The sequence below is a fragment of the Scophthalmus maximus genome, chromosome 22, assembly GCF_022379125.1.
Source record: "Scophthalmus maximus strain ysfricsl-2021 chromosome 22, ASM2237912v1, whole genome shotgun sequence".
NCBI classification, from domain to species: Eukaryota; Metazoa; Chordata; class Actinopteri; order Pleuronectiformes; family Scophthalmidae; genus Scophthalmus; species Scophthalmus maximus.
In genome coordinates, this window is record NC_061536.1 from 1,959,207 (window position 1) to 1,985,384 (window position 26,178).

At 40.3% G+C, this 26,178-nt stretch overlaps 1 protein-coding gene across 9 annotated transcripts in view; it reads left to right on the plus strand.

Annotated features, from left to right (window-relative positions):
- The window catches only part of LOC118292282, a 55,434-nt gene that overhangs the window by 9,617 nt on the left and 19,639 nt on the right, over positions 1 to 26,178 (plus strand). For 2 of the 9 annotated variants that reach the window (XM_035621076.2, XM_035621081.2), the window contains exon 7: positions 4,113 to 4,184. In XM_035621076.2, coding sequence (XP_035476969.1) covers positions 4,113 to 4,184 — 72 coding nt within the window. Of the gene's footprint in view, positions 1 to 4,112; positions 4,185 to 4,995; positions 5,032 to 8,940; positions 9,073 to 15,745; positions 15,826 to 15,950; positions 16,082 to 17,246; positions 19,037 to 26,178 lie in introns of those variants that run through there. The other 7 variants (XR_007030339.1, XM_035621074.2, XR_004786868.2 and 4 more) reach the window with 7 other exon arrangements.

Below are 26,178 nucleotides of genomic sequence, written 5' to 3' on the forward strand. Positions count from 1 at the left end.
CCACAGCATCCAATCTAAAAATAAAAATAAAACAGAGCAACAAATTGACAATTAAGAATGTTCCCTTTCTGGCAGGGGGAGAAGAAGGAGTGAGAGGCCAAATGGTTTGGTTTAGCAGCCTGATCGATGGGCTGCTGCAGTAGTGAGATTGTCAGACACGAGGCCCGTTTGGAGGGATGTGAAAGTAGGAGGGGGTTGGCGGGAACAAGGCTTGTGCACTCGAGCCTGTGCGCCCTTCATTTTGTGTGCGTGAGTGGCAGAGACATGGGCCAAAGTTTTCCCTCTTGCACTCCTCTCTCCTCATCCAGTTAATAAGCCTGTTCTCCAAGCTGTTGCTAGGCTACACATGTCTGTTGTTATTTGCTGGCAGGTGGCCTTTTCTTTCTTTAAGTGTGAGTTAGTGTGTGTGTGTGTGTGTGTGTGTGTGTGTGTGTTTGTTATCAAAACCGAGAAATGTTAAAACAGACAGAGGTGAAATAAAGATCAATACATATGGCCAGAGCTCAACATGGGAGGCCCATGGATGACATCAGTTCTACCTCTTCACCACAATGTTTTGTATGTTTCCTTTGGACCATCTAACGGTTTATTTTTTCTCGTGTGTGTGTGTGTGTGTGGTTATGATTGAACTGTTCATGGAGGAGATGCATTGTGTGCATGTGTTACTCTGAGTCTTCCTATAGTAGCATGTCCATTTGATCACAGAGGTATGGATTTGGCTGGTCGGTCTTCAAAATCGGGTAACTAGGCAACAAAATAATGTTCTGTGTGTCATGATAGGTGCTCTAAAGGAAAATGCTTTAAAGCCACTAAATAATATGGGATGACTGTTCCTCCCTCCATGGGGGTGGAAAGCAAACCAACACAGACCAAGCCTAACAGTCTCTGGGAGATGTCTCGAGATTGGTTTTGAGGTGGGCATGTGAGCTGCAGACTGGGTTACGGGCTCAATCAATGAATTTCTTCATAATCAGGAAAATGAGCTCTCTGGCTCTTTCTTCTCCAGCCCCTTCTCCAGATTCCTAAGACCTTTCTGACCTTCGCATAAAGCGTTAAAAAAAAGATAAAACACAAAATAGAAATAGGTGCAACAGTTAAGGGTAGAATGAGAAGGATTTCAGCTCCAATTGACCATAATGCGTGTGGGGATTTAATGGAGTTGTTGAGCATCAATACTAATGACTCAAAGATCACTTGCCAAATGTTGACGGTTTTTGGCTGCCAGAGCTCCTGCTCCCTGTCCGCGTTTTGGATCCATCCAGCCGTCCCCCGGCTCCTCCCGCCCACGTCCTGGCATTTTCAAACGCTCAAAGATGGAGGATGGTGCGAAGAGTGAACGCCTGCATGGAACCACAAGACATTTCACTCTACAGACGAAAATGCAAATGCAAAAGCAGCATTATTTTTATCATTACTACCACGCTGCTTTGTATTGTGATAAATTACCTCTTTGCTGCAATTGTCAACTGGATCTAATTAGCTCATTTGATCATCTCTGCCTTGGAAATGTGACTTCATGATTAATGGTGATAGTATAGAGACCATCAAATATATAATAAAAATGTATAATAAACTTTATTAATGACAATTATTATTTAATAAGAATGATTAAACTCTTGTCCTTTTTTTTTCTTTTAATAGTGGTGTGTTAATATAGCGCCGAAAGACTTGTAAGCCATTCTTTACTGTGCTGCTGTGCTTATGGTTTTAAATTGTAAAAACAGCATAAAACGGTTGTTTTGGCAAAAACAAAGGCAAACTAAATTAATGCAGTTTAATAAGTAAAATAGAAATCATGATTTTATCTTCTCTTAAATTTAAAAAAAAAAGTGGTGGAAATCCTAAACACATGACATGGACATGACAAATCTGTGAACCAGATAATAATTTTTGCTATGTATGTATTGTTATGTACAAGTTGTAATAGTTAATTTGTTTCTTTCGATGTCTGACACAGGTTACATTCAATAGTCCCGCTACGATCTAAGGATCCAGCCCCCATACTGCCGTGGCTTATCTGTACTCAAAAGGTTTCTATGCGAACATAAATGTTTATTTCTGCAATTGTACTTTGCACTCAACATTTTATGTCATAGTATATTTTATATTATTCTGGATATATATTTTTGTACAAAATAAGACAAAGAGTTTAACAATATTAGGAGTCTCTCTTTTTGGCATTTGACATGTTGGTATTGTGTTGGTAATGTACTATTCACCATTTAAACAGTTTATTATCCCTATACACTGTAATATTGAACATTTGGGAAGACCGGTTGTGCTGTTGTTTTTGTATTTTACTTGGAAAGTGGAAACTAGCAGGCTAAGCTAACTAGTTTCTACTCACAGTACAGTGTGGAGGCTAGCAAGTTTACTAATGCTGTTTTCAAACTCCTGTAACTGTTTGGTTCTGTCGCTTAGATATAATAGTCAGGAAGGGAGGTGGTCTGACTAACATAATCTGATTTTCTTTCATGGGTGGTAAACTAAAGTGATGACACTGCTGAGCTCAGGCTGCGGTTTGTGATTGTGGAGTAACAAAGCGGTTACTTCATGGTTACAGCTGACAGCCCCAGCCCGTCTGTGTGGCTGCTGAAAACTCAGGTGATTTCGCAAACTGTTTTCAGTGCCCCACGGCTTTTTTCCACCAGTCAAAAAAAGGACAGACATTAGGTAGGTTTCCGATTGAATGATACAGCTTTGAACCCGATTTTGAGAAAATCATCTGGACGAAATGTGAATCAATGCATGGTTCACTATTGTGATGCAAAGATCAAACTTTGGTTCACTGAGTTTAACACCTGGTGGTGCCAATTCTCCAGCCAGATGCCATTAAACCACTGCAGAGGGAAGAGGGTGCTTTAAGATAATGGAATTAAAAGAGCTCTGGTCAAACTGCAAGCGGTGAAAAGAGGATGTATACGACGTGATCGAAATATGTTTGTATCAAAATCAAAAGTATTAAATTGAGTAATGATGCTGTTTTTCTCATTGCTCCACACAAACTCTGCTCAGTGGACATACACGTCACATGCTTCATGTATTGCATTTGATGATAGATTTACTAATATCGTTTCCATTGGATTTTGTCACAAGTGGATGGACCAAATGTCAGTCGGACCAAAATATTTACACCACCTAAAGCCTTTTTCCATCAGCACGTAATCTAGAAACCGGTTTCACTGTCAAATTGATGAAGCCAGTTATTTCGGTGGGTTTGAGAGATGCTACCACAGGAAATTCTCCACCATTTAAAAAAACAACTAACGTGCGAAGTGCAGCAGCGAGATGCTGCTCAAAACATTCAAATCCATAGAAAATGACTTTAGAAGTAAAGTAAAGCTGTTAGGTTCTGTCCACAAGGATTTATTTTCCACCCAGCTGATAAGTATCCCATCCCTTCTTCTTTTGAATTTTATTGTCCAAATGCGAGCTGGTTCTCAAAAGGAGCCAGTTCCGAACTGGCTTCGCATCGGCACCGTCCTGGTGAAAAAGAGGGACTAGTAAGCAGGAATGTCAAGGGTGAAAAAAACATTTTCTTCTTCTTTTGGATAATCACAATTTTGACTTACACATAACAGATGTACTAATTTATAAGTATGACCATTTTTTAATTCAGTTGAACTTTAATGTGGTTCAAGTGAAGACATTGCACCTTTGAGTTCAGCTATAAAGCAGTAGCAGTAAACTTTATCGGACTTTTCAGCACCATTGGCATTTCTGTGATACTGCAGAGAAGGTGTTTTGTTTCCTTTTCTAATGGAATCTCTCCAAAGCAATTTGTCCTGATTGTTTCCCTGGAAATATTGTTGCACTTTTTTCTTCAGTTCCATTGTATTTCTGAAATATTACCCAAAGACAGTACACTGAACCCATCTCTTTACTTATTCATTTGGCTTGCCAAGGTAATGCTGCCAACCTGGTGAGACTGTTTATCCACAAAAAGAAATACCTCAGACCTGCTGCTTATTGACACTTTCTTGGCTTTCGGACTAGTTAAACATTGATTCCTTCTCTCACGCCCTCGGGCATATTCTTAATCCGTCCTTTTCTCCACCTCTCTCCCTCTCGCCACCATTTAAACACTTGTTTAATCTCCCCTTCTCCTCCAGCACTGTGGAGTCTGGGCACATCGAGCCGACTGTCCTCCAAGATTCAGATGTCCCTGTTCTACTTTCCAACAGGTGAGCCTGCTAACAATCTCATTTTCTCATGTCCCTGAAGTTTGGAGCCGGTTCTAATCTGCGTCCCTGAATTTACGTCCAACTGTAATTTATGTGGGAGTCTGAGGAGGCACGCTGCAGCTGCGACTCAGCTCACCGTTGATTCTTACTTTATTTCATGAAACTGTTACCTTGTATTACGTAGAAAAGTGCTGCCAATGTGCAATAAATCTTCCTCAGTAGACATTACACCTTCTGCGAGCATCATCCTACGTATAAGTCACATTAGATTGGAATATGCTTTATAGGTGTGATTCTGAAGTCAGAGTTTATGCTTGATGCTTTGCGTGTATGCATAAGCATGTGCATGTCAGTGTAAGACCTTGCCTGGCGCTATGTAAATGAATATATAGGGGGAAAAAGGGTTTTATTTGTCACTCCTGATGGATGCTCCTCATAAGACAGGCACAGTCAGGCATCATGCCTCATCTTTCCTCCCGCTCCTTACCCTTCCTCACCATCTCATTGTATCCCCCCATTTTTTTTCTTCTCTTTGTTGGCACTGGTAGCTAGTGGTGTCACAGGAAATTTCATGCCGCCACATGTTGTGTCTGTTCTGTCCTAATTGAGGAGGAGGCAGGCTGTCTTTAATAATAAGTCCTATGACCATCATGAGGCGATGCAAAATGACAGAGCTTTAGAACAGGCAGCCTTTCGCTGTGCTCTGCCATCATATATACATCATGTTCCACTCTAATGACAGTATATTCAGCATGGAGCGTATGAGTTAGGAGGTTTTTTAAGGCCACATTACTATTTCATTCGTTTTCAGGGGTTTGGATACAGTTGGTAAAATTCTTCCTCCGCACTTTGCATGTCACGTTTTGGAGGTAAGCCGCTCTGGGTGCTTCCACAAGCTCTCCAACTCTCTCACGCCGTGTGCTCAGCTTCACAGGTTGGTAAAGTAACATTCATTCAAATGGAGGATGAATGAAGAACAGTAACAGACCACTGCCCCTTGTGGCCATTTCAAAATCTTGACTGGATTACATTTTCTTTTAATGTAATAAGTTCATTTGTTGCCTAAATCTATAGAATAGAATAGAATAGAAGCCTTTTATTGTCATTGCACATGTTAACTGTACAACGAAACACCATGGACATGGATGCGAACTCCAGGTGTGACAGTTGTGCCCTTCGTGGAGACTGTCCTGCAACGAAAAACAACCATGTGCGTCATTTTTGAAACAGCATATTATGACTGATGGGGTCGTTTTAAAGACTGCAGACCTCTAGCGGTATTGTGTACACGGCCGCTTGAGGACAGCGGTGGACCGTCAAGTTTGAGTATTTCAATGGATTTGCTCATATTCTGCAGAGTAATTATGCTGATTCTCTGCCATGTCATCCTAACCCTCACCTTTACAAGCTCATTAACCTTGCTTAAATAAAACACCATGATGCTCTGAGGTGAACTTTTTGGCATCCCTCCATTCACAGTAGAGGCGCTATTTTAGGAAAAGGTTGATATGGTAGTTTTTAACCAAATAAGACAGTTCATCTTCTGCGTTCGAGGACAAAGCTTTGAATTTGGCAAATACATTTAAAAGCTAAATACTCGATGCGAAAGGTTCTCCTCACCCAAATTACAAAAACACTCTTATTCATTCCTAGACTCAAGTGGTATTTGGTCGTACAGATAGCAATAGATCACCACTCTTATACCCACTATCATATCTATAGGACCACTGAATTAAACAAAATATAATATTTTACTATACAGGATATAAGCACATGGTAAATGGGCAAATGCAGATGAAGTAACACGTACAGCATATAGTATTCATACAGTGTTGATATAATGATATCCATGGCCAGAAGCATCATCATGCCCAGAGCCCTCAGTCGGTAGGTGACTGTGATCACAGACCCAGGTGCTTATCACCTCTAACATGTCATATTTATAGACGCAACACTTTTTGCTCACTCGTTAGTTGTGACAGAGGAGGTGAAAGAGTATCACAGCCATCACGACTTTGCCACAGTTTCTCAAACTCCTAAATTGCCAGCTTATCAGCTCGCAACAGGACAAGGATGAGACTCACATTGTTATGAATGTGTCTGAGTGCCAATACTGGGCTCATATGTGTGTATGTGAAGTGTATCTGCACACAGCCTCCACCTTCAAAGCCGCAGCGAGCTGATTGTTCTTTAAGTTATGGCTCTTTCCTAAAAAGCGTGACCCAGCCGCACTCATCTATATTCATAACATGTAATTACTGATCCCCAGTTGGCTGTGACTTCCTTTTTCTGTCGTCTGCGTGTGCAACTGCGTCTGTATGTGTCTGCTTGTGATGCATCATACATCTGATAGGCTTGGAATAACAGAAGTTGAAAAGAACTCTAACACTGGCCTCATTCACCTTGTGTGGTTAGCCGTAGTTGCCGGAGGGGCCCATTTCTCAGTTAGCTTCATACAGACAGTCAAATCGCTGCTCAAAAGACACGCGCGGCTCACGCTGTCGTCTTTTTTCTTCCCCCCGCTTTTTTAGTGAAGCAGAAATATGCCTTGTTGTGGCGGAATGGGTAAAGATTTGACTGAGTCGATGAAACCCATGATTAATATTTAACAAAGCTCTTTAAACGTACATGACACCATTGGCTCATTGAACCAGAAGATTGGGAGATGAACAACAGAGAAATAAATGAGTGGGGAAAAATGAGTAAGGAAAAGAGCTTATCCTCAAAGAGAGACTTTCGATTTTCTGGCTCCAAAACATTTGGAGTTACATTTTTGGGGTCTATAGTGGATGTGACATAATGAAGATACATGTTGATTTTCCATAAAAAGTGGAGAAAAAAACAGGAGAGGAGGAGGAGAAGGGGTGGGATGCTTAATATACTATTCCAAAAACGTTCCCCATTTATCTGATGCTCTGATTTAGGTTATCTTAAGCAGAGTCGAACTGCAGTCTGAATGTTAAAAAGCTGGGTTTAAGATTGTACTATCCATCTTTTCATATGCCATATCTTTTCTTCATTGATAATCAGAGGGAACTACAAGGCCCCAACCTGATATTTTGTAATTTTATTTTGAGCACCAGGTCATAAGCTAACTTCTCTGCACTGAGACCGGCCTGCTGCTGACCAACCTCAGTCTAAATCTTAGCCAGTAAAAGTCGGTAAAGTACTGAAGTAGTGGACAACTCGAACTGAGGAGCAAAACTCATCTCTCTCCCGCAAGCATTTAAAAGACGTGATCTCTCTCTCGCTCTCGTTCGTTATTAACTTGTTTCCCCTTGTGACTGGAAAGAGGCAAAAAAGCTTTATTGTAATGTAGCAGGCTAAGAAACTGACATGTTCTGTCTGTATGTTTATGATCTCTTCTGTATTATCGGACACCTACGAACAACGAGTGCAGCCAGAGTGGTATTTGTCGGTGCGTGTGTGGTTATGCCAAGTGTCGGAATTACGCGGGAAATAAATTGGTGCTAAGGAAATCTAAGGAAATGCACGTCTACTGCAGTGTGCGCTCTCAGCTCTGCTCACCATGCGACCCCCTGCTTTTCACCACAGTGAATGAGGCCGAGCGAGTTCACCAAGTGCACAGAACAGTCTGCTGTATTAATTAATGAGACATGGTGGACTGCCCCACCATCACTGAGTCATAAATGAAATAATGTAAACAAGTTTACAGTGGGGGGTGTATGATTAAAGCAGGACACAGCTTGATAATATACAGTCCGTCTGCGGTTGCGGTGGTGTGATCAATCTGAAGCCATAAATAAATCCATAAATCAAAACCTATGCCGAAGCTTTCACCTGCGGCGCTCACGTTAACTCCTTGTTTAAAATGTGAATTGCGCTCAAGGTAGATTGTTTACATGAAATTCCTGTTTACATTCGTTTCTTCCGATTACATTAATTGACTCTTGTAATTCCTTCACTCATTACTTCAAATTGTACATTATTTGGTTACATAAACATACAACATACTGTTTGCACTGATCTGTGTATACAGTTGAATTAAAAAAACGCATGTGGTTTGTGTAGGGCACTGTCGGCATCCACGATGTGCTGTCACAGAGACAGTTGATGCGACAGAAAATGTGCGTCTTCACACACTCACTGCTACACAGCACCTGATCGTGTGTGGAGGCATATGTTTTCGCTCTGGGAGAGCTTTCGTTCCCCCTGTCAAGCGCACGAGGCGAGACCGGCGTACTCACATATCCATGAGTCTTTGAAAACCTCCGAAAAAAATAGGCATAACATATCTGCAAAGTTAAGGAGTGTTTTCAAATGTAGCTGCTTTGGTTAAGTGATGCTCATGCAAACTCTTCCCTCTCAGAGAAACATCACTTTACAGCAGCCTCAATGATCTTAAACATTGATGAAGCACTTTCAATGTACAGCGATCTATCATCAGAGGAAGGTTGAAAAAAAGTACTTCTTTCTTATAGTTGGAGTTGGATTACTACTAAGAGATGAAGGATAAAGACAGAGGCCAGGAGGCAAATATCCAATTCATTGCGTTTTCATCGAATATTAGTTTTGAAGCAGCAAAAGGAACCCCGTGATTCAATTTTGTTTTCCATCATCGAGCTACTTTCAGCCGCAGAACAAAAAAGAATCTTTGAAATGAAACAGTGCAGCCCTTTTTCAATCCCTCTTATATTCTGCACAGCTTTTCATCCAAAGGGTCTCTTTGTGCCACTCTATTTCCCCCTGAATTTCAAATGCCACTTTCTCTCCACCACCTTTTGTGTGCCTTCAGTGAGCATGTGGGATTGAGGCCGACGGCAGCATGGCGTTGATAACCGGAACTCCACAACAAAAACCGCGAGGGCGACTATGGGTGTCAAACTGTCGCAACCTGATCTGTGTCAGACACAAGGCCGGGCGAGAGGTGAGCGCTGCAACATTTTATGGTTCAGCGGTGCCATTTTGGGATTACAAGGGAAGAAAGAAAATGAAAAGAGGGACATAGTATTTTACAGGCATTAGATCCTTTTTTCAGTCTCCATGCTCTTTTCCTTTTTTCTGCCACCCTTTCTGCAGGCTGCTCACCTCGGGTGAACTCCATTTTAATCTCCCTCACACCTTCCCCACACTGTCTTCCTCCCGCCCTTTACCCCGACACCATGTGCATGTTTGTGTCTCTGCATCTGTGCATTTGTAGTGGGGTTTGTAAGTAGTAGTTTTAAAAGTATCTTTAGGCTCCGATACGCTGCAAATGATGTATCACCATTAAGTTTGATGACAACAATGTGCTTATAAAATATAAAGCCAAGTTCACCTTCCAAATTTCTGGATGGACTATGAACTGGATGTTGCTGCGTTTTGCTATTATCAAAATAGTTTGAATAAATGTTTTCTATGCTCAGCAACCCGTAATGACGAAGCAAAAAAGGAATTTTGAAATTTTAGAAAAACTATCAATAAGGGGAAAACTGAAATATCCCATTTATATACAGCGTAAGTATTCACTTGCTGTACTTAGTACTTTTGCAACAATTACAGTCACTGGTCTTCTTGGGTGTGACACGACAAGCTGACCACATTTTCTGCCACAGAAAATAAATCATTAATTTATTCGACTTATTTTAGCTAAACATCAGAACTGTTTATAATTGACTTTTAGCTAACTATGATAACTGTCTATTCATTGCTATTTGTTTCTAACAGTTTATTCTTTTTCATACATATATTTCAATTTCAATTACTTAATTTCAACTAAGGTGTGTATAATTTTTAACAATGACTTTGCCTGTTTACTTTTGGCTAACTGTTTCAACTATGTATCCGTGTATTTTAGTTACTTCTTTCAACTTCTCTGCTCACTGGTTTTAACTCTACTCGGGTGTTTTGCCTAAAATGGATAACTTTGGAAACGCTACTTGCCCCGTTTGAGCAATAAAAATCCAGTGCAGCATCGTAGTCTAGGCAGACAAAAACTGAGACGTCTGGAAACGATGTCGCAGTCACCCGCATCCTCTTCCTGATTGGTTCTTATTAGTCAAAACTCGACTACCATGAGCAGTTAATGCAAAACTTTGTAAATACTTACGTCAAGTAGTTTCACCTCATCATTAGTCCAAGAAAAAATCCCTGCTCTAAATTTTCCCCACTGTTTTTTACCGTTCGTATTTTCTATGGCTAAGCAAACCTGTTTACACCGGTACGCACATGCTCAGTGTATGTGAATGGTCATGTGATATACATTATTGACGAGGATTTAGACTGATACAGAGTTAAAACACTTGGGGACGGAGAACGCATATGTTTGAAAAAGAAGACTTCTTAGCATGGATGTAGGCACAGTTGCACAGTTTCACACCAACCTGTGTTTCCTGTAAAGCTGTTGATTCCCTGTCTTTCTGTCTTCGCAGGCAAATCTCAATTTTCTATTGTTTTATTTGGGTGCAGTTGACTTAATTAGTTGAGTTAATTCCACATATTCCTCTGGCAACTGGAGAAATACACCCTGCTACAAGTGATGTTTGGGAATCACTGGCTCAGATTACAAAAGGACGAGAAGATACCAACAGAGAAAGTTTAGAGATTTTATTTCTGATACCTGGTTTTGTTGGAGGGAGGGGGGTTTCTGGCAAGAGAGCTTGTGGAAAAACAGTGTGGGATTTTGTCTGTGGGAACAAGAAATGGAGGTTATTTTTACTATTTATTTTTCTCCTCATTGACAACCAAACTGACAGCATAAAAGGCATATCACTGCCAGGCCAATATTTTCCTGTCATCCAAACAGTATCCAAATGTTATCCTTGCCTTGATATTTTCTAATTTAAATTTCATAGCTTGGACTTCAGACACAAAGACGCATACACAGTGACTTGGACGCATACAGACGCAGTGACGTGAACATGCATACATGCACACAGAGACATTCATATTCATGAGATCTCTCCGTCTCTTCTTTCAAGACACACACACACACACACACACACGCATGCACATACCCACACTCTGCACACCAGCCATCCTCTAAGCATGTACATGCAGCTGATCACTCTTACAGAGATTTGTGCAAAAGTGTACGCAGCCTCTACACTATAGTGCAAATTGGGATCAGTGAGGACAATCAATCAGTAATACAGCGTCTTCTGACAGCTCCCACGTTTCTTCCCTGTGCCCTCTAGTGTCTTAAATATTTAGACTGTTTGACATCAAATGCATACATGAATGCCAATGAGGCAGATCTCAGTGCCTTTATCACAAACACAGACACACACACACAAACACACACACATGCGCACAAAAAAAATCTGGGCATGAGAAAGCAGCAGGCTGCTGTCAGAAGCAACTCATCTCAGAAACCAAAGATGGGAGCAGTGCCCTTTTGTAGTGTTTGGCTCGGTCATTGTACAGTCAAGCACCAATTTTGGACGGCTTGATTTGAGATTGGTAGAAGGGAGCTTGTGGACACTGTGCAGGGCTGAGAGTGATCTTCTGATTGTTACTTCAGGAAAAATGTCTCTCTAGTCTTTGACACGTAGAGGGGAAAAGGCAGTTTAAAGCATCCTTTTCATGGCATGGTCTTATTCTCCTTGAAAGGGAAACCAGTAATAAGCCCGGCTGAAGGCAGCCCTCAGAAACGCCTGTCTGTCAAGGATCCAAGGATCTAAGAAAAGTCAGTTCCTTTAGTCTCAGAAGGTAACATCCATGGCCGTTCACGGTGCAGCAGCCATGTCCCTGAAACAAATACTATCATTTTTATCTGCTGATTAATCTGAAGTTTATTCCTTGAGGCATTTTTTGATTATGCCAAGACTCACAAATTGTCTTATTTCAAAATGGCATCAAGTCCACATATTCCGACCTTGTCCCAACAGACCTCCAGGCGAGAGATGCACCGAAACATTTCCAAGAAAACAGTTGTGATAAACGAGCAAATACAAATGAGGCTAAACACGAGAGATAACAAATGTGAACGCTGGCACTTAGGAGGGCTGAGCTCAGGCGCAGAAGCAACTGCCTCTGAATGATATTTAGGGAGGTGGCTGGGAGCCAGACGGTTTTGTGTTAAAGTTTCCGGTGGAAAATCAATTTGCTGTTTGCCAAATCATTTATGCACTCAGTTCCTTCTGTGTTTCCATTGCGCTCTTGTGGTTATTAAATGCGTCTGTTATTTGTGGTGAAATATTCTAATCTCTCAAATCATTCAAGCTGAAAAGAACCATTCTACAACTCTTGAATTCATTGACGCCTATCAAGGGGCAGTGCACATGTCGCCGGGTTGTGGCACCATCGTCATCCACTCCTTTTACACAACCGCTGGGTTTGAAAGGGGCTTTTGTATCGCAAATCAGTTGTTTCACCTCAAGTGTGTTTGCGTGGTTCATCCGAACGCATCCACTCGCAGTGTCACACAGTGCAATCGAACCTGTAAAGATAGGCAGACGCAAAACTAAAAGTTTTAGTGAAATTCATGTAAAATACCACCTTGACTCCAGACAGTGAGCTCTTTTATCTGGGTCTGAGGGAGTGGCAGAGTTTAAATCAGGCAGTGAGGAGTCGTCCTTGTAAAACATTGAGTAGTGCACTTTAGGAAACCGGGCCCTTTAGAGAGATGTACTCGGTATAGACATGCTACAGCAAATGACACTCCTCCCTGCGCCCTGCCTTAATGAAAATGTTTGTTTGAGCATAGAGCCTTTCATTGTTTGTGCTACTTCCACTTAAGCACTGAGCTGGGTATGCAAGTCCACAGCAAACACTGGAGCCTGTGTCTGTCAAAGTAAGCCCCCTCCTGTTGCAATTTTTAAAAAAAAATTCCCATCCAAAAGTTTTGTGTGCAAATATCAACATGCTGTAAGCGGCAAAACACTGAACACCATGTGTGACATTCTTAACGTGTAATTTTGTCAGGATGTAGAAATGTGTATAGTATGTCGACATCTATTTGCAAAAAAATTGTCGCCACATTTGCCACATTTAGCTGGTGTCATTTAAATGTGCTTGGCGATTTAAAAAAACTTGTGAAATACATGTACTTTTGCGACAAAACAAATTATGTGCAATAATCACATTAAGCAGCAGCCGATGGTGTGAATAAAGTTTTCAACCTGTGGACTCTGACATTCAGAAGTCTGTGGGTTGAATCAATTATTACCTATTAACCAGTCATGACTCACTGCAGGTGAGGTGAATTATCAGTTGCTGAAAAGACTCTCCAGGAAGTCTAGCTTTTAACTGAATTTCATTTGATACATTTACCTTTAATGATTTGTTTTCACAGCTTCAATTGATAGACACTATGATTGTTGTCATTTTGCTGTGGTTTGTGATAAAGGGAATTGTAAACCTTTTATCCTGCTGTTTGTCTTCAGACTTTTATTGTGTTGCGGCTGCTTTCCACTGAAGGTTTAGTGCGGTCAACACAGCAGCCCGCCGGCAATGATGCCTGCTCTGTATTGAGTGTAAACCTTGCTCAGCGGGTTGAGCCACAGGGAAACCGAAAACAAGCACACCCTGCCATGATTTCTTGTTGAGTTATCCATAACAGTAAGATGTTTTGGTGTATTATGTCTGACTACAACACCTTTATTACAGATGGTACAATCATGCCAAATATATAAGTGATGGGTCACGTCATGAACCAGACCAGGGCCCAGTTTCCGGATCATGATCGATTTTGGCATTAAGGGTGTTTTCTGGAAGCTTTTCTATAAATGCTCTCTTATTTTTCCAGGCATTGTTATGCCAGTACCTTAGAGCCGCTGCATGCTGTCGTGAGTGTTTTCACATCAGCTTTCAGAGGTACTTAAGGGGATGCTGAATATGCTTTTAAGCAATATGGTGTATTTAACGGTAAGCCATTATAAATGGCTCACCTGAGCCAGCCCTAACTATATGGTTTAGGAGTTTTAAGTCGAACCTTAAATGTAGAGAGGATGTCTGCCATCTGAACCAATACTGGGAGCAGGTTCCACAGGAGAGAGGCCCGGTAGGCGGAGGCTCTGTCTCTCATTCTACTTTTGGAATCACAAGTATTCCTTAAGGTAGAGAACAAAGTAAAGCATGTGGATAATAACTTTAAGATACAACGATGCTTGGTCATTAAGGGTGTAGTATGTAAGGAGATGGATTCTACCCTGAATTTTGACAGGGAGCCAATACTGAGAAGCTAGTGTGGGAAAAAGTGCAGTCCTGGTGATAAGGAATTAGTTAAAATTAGGAACAGCAGTCAAGTCTAGAAGTCACAAAGGCATGGACTACCTTTTCAGCATCCTTTTGAGGCAGGCTGTATGTAGTTGTTTGAATAAACATCTAGCTATTTGTATTCCGAGGTCAAATATAGTCAGAAAAATCGACCAAGAAGAAAGAAATTTTAGTCTGGAAGAAGTATGGAATTTTTAAAAGGTGTAGGAACCCTGAGAACTGAATACTGAGGACTGAGGAGCTCCGATCCACTGCCTTCTTTTTCAGAGGGGCAACAGTGCTGAGTGTCGTACGCAACAAAACTGTTGAAATATCAACAAGATCTTCAGTAAAGTTGAGTTTGCCGTCTTAAAATTGTACGCACACATGACTGTGGAGTAAATAACCGTGGGGTTCTTTCCTTGAGTTTGGTCAAAGCATTATCTCATTGACAGCAACAGAATTGGGTTTTAGGGAAATAATTGAGATTGAACGTTTAATTAATATGGCATTTGTCAGAACAAGATCGAGGGTGTGATTAAAACCTAGAGTGGGTTAATTTACATGTAGAGAGAAGCCAAATGAGTCTAATAGACAATTAAAGGCAGAACTTTGGCTGTTGCTGTCAACATCTACATGAATCTGTTAATTGTCCACTATAATTACTTCATGTGTACGAAGCAGTCAGAGAATTCAGGAAAAAAATCTGAGTAAGGGGCACGTGGATGATGTACAGATGTTCTTTTTTGAGTTTCAATTAGGCTTTCAAATGACTCATGGGTTTAGGGTTGAGGGTTGATTAGTAAGCTGGAGTGGAAAATCGCTGCGACCCCTCCTCCTGGGCCTGTGCTTTGAGGAATGTGAGAGTTGATAAAAGTACCGAGTATTGATTCATTAAAGGGGCAGTAAGCGATTTTAATCCAATACACGTTTTTGTAAAAATCAGCTAACGTTTCCTCAGGGGTCCGCTTGCTGTCGCTTCTGTTTGTGCAGCGAAATATAATCCAGGGTTTTTCGCCTCAACCCTGGCTCTGTAAATCGAAAACAAACCAACTGTGTGCAGTGATAGACACGTGCTGGCGAACAGCGCTACAACTCAGGGCTTTTGGTCCCCCGTACCCGCGGATGTGGGTTGGAGGCTCGGTCAGAGCAGTAAAAATCATCAACCATAACAAAGAGAGAAACAAGCTTTCTCCAAAATCGCTCACTGCCCCTTTAACATATAGATACATAAGACATATTCTTACTCCAACCAGGTTTCATCAATACAAAGTAAATCACAGTGATAATCAATAATCAAAACATTGACTAATAGGACTTTAGATGACAGTGATATGTGATATGTCCAGATTCAGTTGTAGTAGTTGTATTAATTCTTATTAGGTTTTCATGGATGACTCCTTTTATATTTATATCTGATTTAGGCTAATTCATCGGAGGTGCAGACACAGTCTCTATGGGGTGTTGGGTGGTGGACTGCTGTAATAGAAGCGCAGGGGAGCGTGTAAGTCTGCAACCCCGCCTCCTGGTCTCAACTCTGGCTGTCAAGACTTTTGCTCTCCAATAAACTTTGTCAGACGTCAGAGCTGCTCCATTCAAAGTGGAATGAATGCTGTCTCTCCTTATCAGACCGGGTCTTGGCCAGAGAGTCCGCCAATTATCTACAGGGACCACTTTCTTTGCCGGACACCGCCACTACAGTTAGCAGTTAAAAGATGACATCCAACAAAGATGGTCAAACATGGTGACTGTCGTTTTCTGTATGTATACTGTACACAGTCTCTACCAGGTCGTGCTCTTGTTAACAATTGTGTGTTGTTGTTGTGTGTGTAGTAAATTATTCAATCATGAACACATAGCTTGTATGAATATGAATGATGATGATCATCACATCCTTATTGTGTTGTGTGGACACTGACGACCCCCACCTACATACCATTACAAAATAGGGGGGCGGAAGTAGCTTCTTCTGAAAATATAATTGTTTGCATAAAAAAAAACAATAATAGCACAATGAATAGATATAGTGAACTTGATGCCTGCAGGAATTTTGAGTAAAAGTAGCAATTAATATACAATTATGAAGAGATAATTTCCTGAATATATTGCAGAATATATGTTTCAGATAATAGTCTGTATTATGATTGTCATTTCATTTCCACTATTTTACATTATGTTTAGTGTTCTTCAAAGAAATGAAGTTCATTATCAGACATTTATATTTTATATATAACAGCAGCAGAGAGGATACTCTTCGCTCCTGGAGACATCTTCTTACTAATCTTGCTAATTATTCAAGAAATCTGTCTGTGTGTCTGTGTCTCTCATATCGCAAAATATGGACTCAAAATCCAGGAGCAGTGTACTGCCGCTGCTGAATGCATGTAGGGGAAACACTGGATCATGATAATATATAGTATAGTATAGATGAAACAATAAAAACACCAGTGAAAACATTGCTCCTCCACCAGCAGGTTTGGCAAATGTATTCATATCGCAGAAGTCATACGTAGATACTCTCAGGTAGGAGGTACTCCTTAATCGCTTCTAAGAGCATCCCAAGTTACTCTGTATTGGATTTTTTTTAGGATTTTGGGAAACACCCTCCTCTGCTTTACAGCTTTCATAAATGTTTTTTACAATCATCTTAGCCACAATGTACATTCAGGAAGTGGGGCCCAGGCCAGTTAAATTACATCAAATAAGTATGTGTAAGTAACACGTGTGTGCAGTATCTTATGTCCATCTGTTGGATGTAAAATTTCATGATCCTCATAGTTTACCCAGAATGCGAAGAGACAAAAGAGACGGGTTATTTACCTATAAAGATCACAGTCCATATTTGTGTATAAAACATTTTACATTGAATTTAATGCAGACTCAAATCTCTCTCTCTCTCTCTCTCTCTCTGTCATCTAAATGCAGGACGATGTGACGACAACCATTGAGACGAAAAGCAATTGTATTTCTGCGAGGGACATTGGTGGACCATAAAAAAAACGTCCCGGGCTGCTTTTTCTTTGTCCGCAGTTTCATAAATATTTGCTTCATACAACTGTATTTCACTTTCACTAAGCATAACCTCCTGCTCTTTTTGGGCTGAACCACAGTGAGTGTTTTAGAGTGAGGCGGACGCGGAGGACACATCCCAGCCAGTGTTTTAATTCATTAACGAGCATCTGTATGCTGTGCACACAAAAGTTAGGCCCTAAATACAAATTGCAAACTGTATGCACTTTCCAAATTAATTGAGTGATGCGTAGTAATAACAAAATCTCGTTGTGCTGTGGTGATAGTGAAATGGCGATTATTCAGCAGTGCAGTGTCATTTTCGCCAGCAGACCGTCTCATACATTATGCATCCAAATCATTGCATTTTCCTCCATTCTGGGCTACAATGCATATTTCATCAAGTCAGTGAAATATTAAGCACTCTTATGATTTGATATTCTCTTCCAAGGGGGATTTCAGTTCATATATTTTCTTCACATCACTCGGGTCTCCTCTGGGAGCAAACTTCCGGGGATATCTTTATTTGTTTGTTTACCGGAGAGATTTTTGATTGGTTAATGCTGGAGTAATGATCAATGAGGCAACCAATCAATTTGAGAGATTATCGGAGGCTCAGAAGCCACTGATCAATAAGAGGGCTCGGCGCTGAATGGCGGATTGGGCTCATTCCAACTCATTTGATTGAAATTAGAGAAGCTCAAACTGTGTGGCTCTTCTCCCTCTGTCTGCCCTCAGATTTCAAATGTCAGCTGTTGTTTAGGTGAAGGAGACTGATGAGAAATTGGAGGAGGAGGGAAGAGGTGTGTAGGTGAACATTTGAGTCAAAAAACATATACACAAAGGGCTGCTTCTTGTGTGAGAGGGAAAAGACAAGAGCGTTAACTTGCAAAAATGTAGGCGTTTTTTATTAAAGGGCCTGGTTTCAGCCTGGTTCAAAAAACCTTGTGTCATTTTATCTGCACCGTCTCAAAGGTGCTCTGCTTTATCTTTTATGGTGCCGTCTTGTCAAAAAATGATCTTCAACTAATAATCTTTACCCAAATGTCAAAATGTACTCTTAGACATTAAATGTGAAAAGTTTTCTGGGTGTATTAAGAGGATGCGGTAAAAAATCTGACATTTTCCCTGAACGTTTTAGTCATTTAAAAAGAAATCAGCCCCGGGCTGATGAGCTAGTGATGTTACTTTCAGCACATCTAAGACATGCAGTTGAGAGAAGTGATTTCAGGCACAGTAGAAGAAGGATTCAGGGAGATTTGGGCTATATAGATTATGTTTGAAACAATTGCCACCCAATGTATAGAATAAATTTGCACCCCAAAGTGTTTTACAAGAAACAGGTGGGGTAAGTTTAAAACAACACACCATGTGACTCACTTTTAACATTGGTTGGACTGGTGAGCCGTACTTTTTCATTTAGGTGCACCAGCACATGATTAAGTGGCGCCCAAAAATGTTTACTCCGCCTTTTGGCACCACAATAATACACCTACAGTATTTTACCTTTTCCTGACAGTTCCCACATACATTGGTAATTTCTTAACACATAATGTAAATGACTGTAAACAGGAATAAAGGTGCTTTTTCATGAGCATGATTTGTGACCTACATTTTGTAAATGGTAGATCTTCTTTGGCGATATTATAAACAGTGTTAAATTCTATTATCATTTCTGACTCGTGTTGTCAAGTGTAATGTATGTTGTGATTTGCCCCTATACAAATAAAATTGAATTGAATTAAATTGTGTTACTGCCTTTACTTGCAAAACTCAGACCGTGGTATTCTTCTTCGCTCTATTGTGGGGGTGGTACGTTGAGCAAGTCAGCACTTGGTGACCTCAGAGGGGCTGTTTGGAATATACTCAGACAGATAATATGAGACATTTGTGTCTTTTAAAACAAGTAAAATAAGTTTAAAATCAATCCACGTCATTACGGGCAGCCATAGAAGTGTCACTTGTACTTTTTCTGCTTTTGGTTCTGATTCTAGTTGCAGAATTTTGAATGACTTGCAGCCGAAACAAAGCTTCTTCTTTTTTTGTTTGCTTTAGAGCACATTACAATATTCTTAGCAAGGCAATACAAAAGCATGGGTTGCTAATTATAGATAATTTGGCATAGACAGGTTTTCTGTTTCCCCTGCCAGTTTTTATGATAAGCTAATCATCTGTAATGGGTCTTACACATGGGTTTTGCTAATTGGCTTGATCATGCACATCACACACTATCCCCCATGGCATGTTTCATGTAGAGGCACTGAAGATTGGTCAGCAAATGTATCATGTCCAGAAGTACAAAATTGTATCTTCGAATAATAGCCTAAACAACAGGAAGTCAGATATTTAGTGGTCATTTTTGTTGACTTACAGCCAATGTACGATAACTCTTTCTACATAATTATTCAGACCAAAGACACAGATGGTGTTCAAAAAATCTAGAGATTTCCTCAAACCAAAGTTATTGTTGAATTTTGATGTTTTGCCATGTAACGATAAGTTGTGGTATTTTGAGTGTACATGGTCAAATCTGCTCCAGACTCCAGACTAATTTTACCATATACCAGTGGTGTCTGGAATATGGGTTTATATTTTGACTTTCATTAAAGGAAAGAGACAAGGTGAGGCATACTGCTATGTTTTTTTTTCCAAATCCGCTCTGGTACGGAGAAGACTTGCCAAATCAAACTTGAAAATGTTGCTCTTTAATTAGAGTGACACCCTTAGGGCAATTACTATAATGTGCTATAACACCAGCAAACAGAGCTCATACATCATCCCTCCAAGCTCCATTAAATTCAGGCCTGTAATGTCTGTGATGTCACCTGAGATATGATGTCTGATGCTCGATGAACACCGCCGCTCACCTCATTGTGTGGCTGACAATGATCTACTGTGAAATTCAATCTGTTCTTTTGCATAGCTTTTGTCACCTATGCATCATTACCACCTGTCATGTAGAGGAAGTTATGCAATCTAAAAATCAGAAGCTGCTTTTGATGTGACTGCAAGACAGTAGAAGTTGGTTTTCTGAGGGGGAAAAGTAACTTAAGTTACAGGAGTCCATTAGTAACCATCAGACCAAATGCCTGACACTTACTGATTGACCTCATTGTGCCAATTAGGCTGTGGACCAATCTCCATAATAAAATCTGTACTTTCTGAGTAAGCGCCTGACAAATTGTCTTCCGTCTTGGCAATATCCATTTCATCACAGCGACACTCGTGTTTGAATACCAACAAGGCTGCTGTTGTCTCACATGCTGGGGTGCCAGCATGGCAGCTGTTCAAATTGATAATATTGGCCCAGGTGCAGCTGTTTTGACGAACAACAAGTGGTGTGACTGAAGCCGTTGAAAGAGTGAACTGCTCTTTGCACAATGACAGCAACAACAAGCAATAGATACAAGAGTGCAGACAATGTTTTCCTTCTTTTTTTTTTTACATATATCACGTTTGTGTAAAATTATCAAAATCAAAACTTCCTTTACAGACACATTCAGGCTAAACTCAACATACTACGACGGAGTTTTAGGGCCACACTGAGGGAATCAATGTAAGTGAGACTTTGAGAATAAATATAATGAGAAATAAACAGCAACCCAGGAAACAGGCATGATCCCTGGCAACAGCTTTCTCTGGTGTGGTGCCACGATGACAACAGGTACGTTCATGTCATGTTATCCATGTTCAACGTTCCTTGACCTAGACTGAAGTTACAGCTCCACGGTTTCTCCACGTTCCTCATGTTAACACATGGGACTGCTCTTCTGACATTTCTTCACTAAAATAACACAGAGACCAGATTTACAACTTTATTCACGTAAAATTATCACTATATAATAAATATATAATTTAGTCTCGGATTTTTGTCTCCTCTCAAACTCATCATAACAAACAACCATTTGTGCAAACTTATTAAAAACCCTAAGCGATTTTCTTGAAATCAGCCTAATATTACAAGCTTAATTTGTCCTAATTCTGTGCAAACATTAGACAAACGGAAGTCTAATCCTCTACTTAAGTAAAAGCAGAAATCCCATAGCCTACTATGAAACATTCACTATTTAGTAAAACATTTGCATTCAGAAGGGTTCTTTTTACTATAACAATATACAAAAAAGTACAGAACTTGATAAAGTGTTCTCTCCGTCACTGCTTTTAATATTACTACTGTTTACTGCTAAATAACACAGTTTTAACAACATCATGATTTCTTTCCGGAACAATGTAGCAAACACTAAAACCACCTTTTCATATTTATGCTTGCCTAGAGGATCATAATCGTTTCCTCCACCGAGGAGGAGGTTTTCACTCGTGTCCGTTTGTTCGTTTATCAGTAAGCAGGATTTCGCAGAGTTCTGATTCATTGTGCAACAAACTTGGTGGAGGGATGGAGCAGGGGCATGTCAGGTCGAAGGGGGTGATCAATCATTTCCCATCACTTTCCTTAATATTGCGAGATTGTGTCATTCTTTGACATTTTCGGCAATTTCTCAGCAAGTACTGTATGGATCTTGATGTAAAAAAAGATATTGATCTGGTAGAAATGCATGGGTTAGAAAGATATGGCACAGATTATCATTGTGTTCCATCTTATTTTTCTATTTTTCTATTATGAGAGCAACCTTAGTATTGACTGATTCTTTAGTGTTAATGCATTTCCTTACATAAGGTTGTAACACAAAGGCCCGGTTTAAGCTCTGCACTAAGATGTGTTGTTTGAGTAAAAAGCATATTGTCCCTGTCTTTTCTTTCCCCTCCGTGTTTCTTTCACTTTGCTGTCACTAGTTGACTTGTGAATTAATTGGAGTTCTCTCTCTTGAGAGTTCAATTTTTGCTGCGGCACTAACAGCTGGTAAGTGTGTAACAAGCTCTTAGCCAGTTCTCCATTTTGTTTATGACTGCATGTTGCATAACAGCTCTGTGCCGACGTATGTTAAATAATACGTCCCACATCGAAGACATGGATTAACAGTCCTTTTTTTGAAAAGACTGCAGCTAATGCCTTTGATCAGTGGCCTGGTTGATTGGTGACAAATTGACTGATCTGTATGATGGAGACGCAGTGCATGGACAAGGGGCTGATGAGATGCTGGAAGCTGGCAGGAATGTTTCAGAGCATCCAAAACATGGCAGTGATTAACAGTGATTCGGGGGACTTTGTATTTAACATCTCATTCATTATGTTGACACTGACAATGCTCTGTAGTTGCTGGTTGCACAGTCGTCCACCAGCTGTTATTATTGTGAGCATCCCTAAATATTCTGACACGAAAAAAATGAAGAAGGATTATTAATACAGTTGTTTATTTCCAGTGCAGGGCAACACAGCCACCATCAGACACATTTGAATTACAAAACCTAGCAGTGAAAAAATTAGCCTCAATGGCCCTAAATTTTCACCAAATGCTTTGAAGATTAACATTAAGACTAAGATTATTTTTCATTGTAAAAAAAAAAAGTATGAAAAAAACTCAACATTGTCTAGATTTAGAACCACTAAGTACAAAATGTCAAAACAGCAAGGACACCATTCATGATTATGTCCTTGTACATACTGTGGAAGCAGAAAATGAATAGCCCTGGTTGACCCGCTGTGAGTAGGATGACTAATTGAGAGACAAATTAGATAACATTTAACAGCAACCCAAAAAATTAAATGAATACATAAGAGAAAGAAAAATCAAACACATTTTTTCGCAAATATGTTATTATATCTTTTCATGGGACAACACTGAAGAAATGCCATTTTGCCACAATGTCAAGTAATCAGTGTACAGCTTGTATAACAGTGTAAATTTACTGTCCCCTCAAAATAACTCAACACAGCCATTAATGTCTAAACCGCTGGCAACAAAAGTGAGTACACCCCTCACTGGGTGTACTCACTTTTGTGAGATACTGTATCAGTGCAGTGGCAAACCCAAGCCCAGTTGCTAGCTGTGCGTCTTGGTTGAAATTCAGAAATCTTAATATATTCTTTTTTAAAGCTTGGCATTTCCAGAACCAGCTGTCCACCATACAAATGCTGTTGCATCTGCAAGGTTTTCCCTCAAAGGATGCAACCAACGGGACGAATAAGAAAAGTTAGCATTTAGGTTGCTACAGTGACTCATCTAGCCTTTGTTTTCCATTCACCTTCACAGTATGTATGCATATATGAATGTATGTATGTATGTGTATATAAGTGTGACCCTGGGGCCTCGTAAGGACCTTTTATTCAGTACTGGCCATCACCATCCTACCTCACAAACAAGCTGGGGGAGGGGGGCAGAGGGAGTTCGGAACATGAAGGCATAAAAAGCATTCAATTAAGACATGAACTGCTGGGTTCATTAAGCATGAGCAAGCCAATGAAAATGACCATCCATCAAGAGAGAGTGCTGTGGCAGCGCTGAAAAGCTCGTGGAGGCATGCACTCATACAACACACTCACTTACTACTGGAAAATGCTCTTCCTTGCCTGTGTAAAGGAAAATGTAAAGTAACAGCACAAGTTATACTGGTGGGGGCGTAACTGTTGGGAATCATATATTGATTTGATATCTGATCCATTAGACTCCAAAATGTAGAATTAAATGAATGGCTAAAGTACCTGTTGGCCCTTTCATTTCATCTGCTTCAACAGCCTCAAGTGAGTTCCGCTGTGAGATAAGAGGTTGAGTTTGACACTGTTTTGCTTTATTGCAAGTACCTGCAATACCTACAGCGAGTGGCGATTCAATACTATAAATATAGTATAATATTTATAATAATATTAATATAAATTAATTATTGAAGTTTTGAAGAGTACATAAAACTGACCTGTGGGAGGTAAGGAATAAAAAACCAAGATGAATCTTTTTTTTATCCATCTCCAATCATGTTATTGTGTGTACCCCGTGCAAACACGTGGGCCCTGTGACATGCAATGTGGAATGTGAAACACAATGTGAAATGGAACATGAAACACCCTGCCAAAGACACTTCATGCTGTGAGATTAAAAATTACATTGCCGCAGGTGTAATTGTGGAAAAATAAGGTGCAATATGAAATAATGTGTGTGTGTGTGTGTGTGTGTTTGTGTGTGTAGGGGAAAACACACATACACACACAGACACACACTGTAGTGACTAGCTGTCTGCTCTATGCATGCCCTCCTTTAGCTGCTTTGCTTGTTGCAGAAACCAGAACATATGTGTATAGAAAGTAGATTTTTTTCTCTATACAGTTGCCAAATCGCTGAGTGCTTGCTCATTGTGTGATTTGTTTGTTGGGTTTTCTCTGTAATATTGTAGTATTGACCTTACTATGTAAAGTGCCTTGAGACAATGTATGTTGTGTTTCGAAGCTATACAAATAAAATTGAATTGAAAAATGAAATGTGTGCATATGGTGTTCGCAGGTATGTTGAGCTGAGATACAAATCACAGAACACAGTAAGCTATAACAGTGGTGTGTGTGCAGGCATGAATGAATTTACTAAAGCGGCTGTGAGCCGTTTCCATAATAACCAAAGCAGTTGTTTGTAAGTTGCCTTACAACACTCACTCTGTTGTGATTGAATATACACAGTGTTCTTTAGCAAACACCAGATAGGTTCTTCTGAACAGTGGGAATTCTTCTTATAAAAGGTTACAGCGCCGACAACTCATCCAACTGAAAAGACTATATACTGTGGCTCTCTGCCTCACCTACCCTTGGATGTGAGCTGTAGGAGCATTCCAGTGACAGGCGTATCAAACATATGTAGGCATGTAACAACAATAAACACACGGTTTGGTAAGGTTTAGGAAAAGATAATGCAACTACTAGGGACCAATCAATTAATTTTGAACTGGTTGGGATTGGCTTTATTGAGCACGAATCTATGCCGATCCTTTGTTTCACGTCCGCTGGAAGCGGGTCTGGCTACAGGGCACTGGAGCTGCTGAGCCATACTCTACACCCAAAACACGCTACAATGGCGTTTATTTAGTTTCAAAACTCGGGCATGTACAAACCACACTCGCGTGTATAACACACACAGAATGGTAACCATGATCCTAAAAACCATGCCTGCGACCGAGGATTTTGGCTTCACGCGCAGGGCTGAACCGTCTGCTCAACACAATCAGACACGCTCGCTCGACAAGTTGAGTATTGAGACTTTGGAGAAGGGATCAGTGGCTGATGCTCGCCTTCGTTGATTGGTCACTTCTGTCCCTTCCCCGGCCAATCACAAATCTCCTAACCTCCCCTTGCGGGGCAGGATCATCAAGGATGTATACGGGAAATGTCAGAGTAGGAGAAAAGAGAGGTATATTTATTCATCCACTTCTTTATGCCCAAACACATAAATAGAGCAAAAACAGCATGTATCATAAGCTTTTAGCGTGGAATAAAATAAACTTGGACGCAGATAATGTTTTTTTCTTAATGCATTACAGAGCTATATAATTGTCAAACATATATACATTGGATTGAGTTCAAAATATTTAATGATTTTAGTGCGCAACTGTATTATCTAGGAAAAGTATCAGACCGGGACTCGGTATTGGCACATATCAATATTATATGATTCGGATTGGGATCGTGGATAGGCTCATATTCCCCTTTTGCTCTTGATATGAAGGTAAATGTGTTTTTGAGAGTTTGCTTTTGAATGGTATACAGTGACTAGATAGATGCTGGTTATGAGGTCAGTGTGGTGCCAAAGTGTATCTGCAGTGCATCTTCAGGCACTTTGTATTTGTACCTGTACGTTATTGTTTGCTCTTGTGTATGTGTTTGTATTTGTGCTCGAGGATGCCCTCGACATACAGCTGTGTACTCTGTGGGAGAAAATTTCCTGATTTTAAAAATTCATCCACTGAGTGCACTGGG